Source organism: Gobius niger (genome assembly GCF_951799975.1).
Source record: "Gobius niger genome assembly, chromosome: 11".
NCBI classification, from domain to species: Eukaryota; Metazoa; Chordata; class Actinopteri; order Gobiiformes; family Gobiidae; genus Gobius; species Gobius niger.
Window position 1 is genome coordinate 16,155,745 of NC_136862.1, and position 1,093 is coordinate 16,156,837.

At 41.0% G+C, this 1,093-nt stretch overlaps 1 protein-coding gene across 2 annotated transcripts in view; it reads left to right on the plus strand.

Moving 5' to 3' along the window:
• LOC306970233 (gap junction beta-1 protein-like) overlaps nt 1-864 on the plus strand; it is a 2,270-nt gene extending 1,406 nt beyond the window's left edge. For both annotated transcript variants that reach the window (XM_079566109.1, XM_079566108.1), the window contains exon 2: nt 1-864. This exon is cut by the window's left edge and continues 266 nt beyond it. In XM_079566109.1, the coding sequence (XP_079422235.1) occupies nt 1-462 (462 nt within the window). In that variant the 3' untranslated portion in view covers nt 463-864.
• The last annotated feature ends 229 nt before the right edge of the window (nt 865-1,093 follow it).

A 1,093-nucleotide genomic window follows, 5' to 3' on the forward strand; every position in this document is an offset into this window, starting at 1 on the left:
TCCACCCCGGCCCTACTGGTGGCGATGCATGTAGCCCACCGCCGTCATATTGACAAAAGGATCTGCAAACTGTCGGGGAAGACCAGTCCCAAAGACCTGGAACTGATCAAAACACAGAAGATGAAGATCACTGGGGCTCTTTGGTGGACTTACGTCATCAGCCTGGCGTTCAGGATCCTATTTGAAGTCACTTTCATGTACTTGTTTTACATGATCTACCCGGGCTACAAGATGATTCGATTGGTGAAGTGCGACTCGTACCCCTGTCCCAACACGGTCGACTGCTTTGTGTCCAGGCCCACGGAGAAAACTGTCTTCACCGTCTTCATGTTAGCTGTATCAGGGCTGTGCATCTTGCTCAACATAGCAGAAGTAGTTTTCCTGGTGGCAAAAGCATACACTAAGCATTTGAGCAAGACTGGCGACGCAACCATAGGTGATTGGCTCCGTCACAAACTCTGAGAAAATTAAAAGGAAAAGAGTGTTTTAATCCCAGTCATACACCACTAAATATCACATCCATTCGTTGAAAAGTATCAAGTTATTCCATTTGGCTGTAAGTACAACGGCTTACCACTTTCTCCATCATGTAACAGCAAGCACCGAAAGTTAAAACAGTCATGTGGTGCAAAGTTTGGCATTTTCTTTTGATGAAGCAAAATACTAAAATGAAGTAATCAGCTCTGTCGTTTGTGTGTGATAAGATACATTTGAGTTTGTACAGAAAAGTATGAGATCACCATAAAGACCAGCTCGGTTAGCGGTGTTTGGGATTAAACTTTCTTCACAAAAGATTGTTGCTGCCGGTGACCTGTAAGTGTAAAGCACAAAATGTTGTAATAAATTAATATAAAAAGATTCAGTTTATTAAAAGGCTGTGCTGTAAAAGATTCAAACTGTGGTTGTTTCATCTACACCTTTATCTTAATGTGTAAATTAGAAATAGTTGCTGAATATGTGATCATTTCAAAAGCATTCCTAATCTATTCTAATCAATGTTGGATTAATAATGAGCAATTATTACCCAACTCTAGAAGGAACCAGCCCCTCTGCTGATGTAACATAGTAAACCAGTTATGTGTGGAAGCACTTT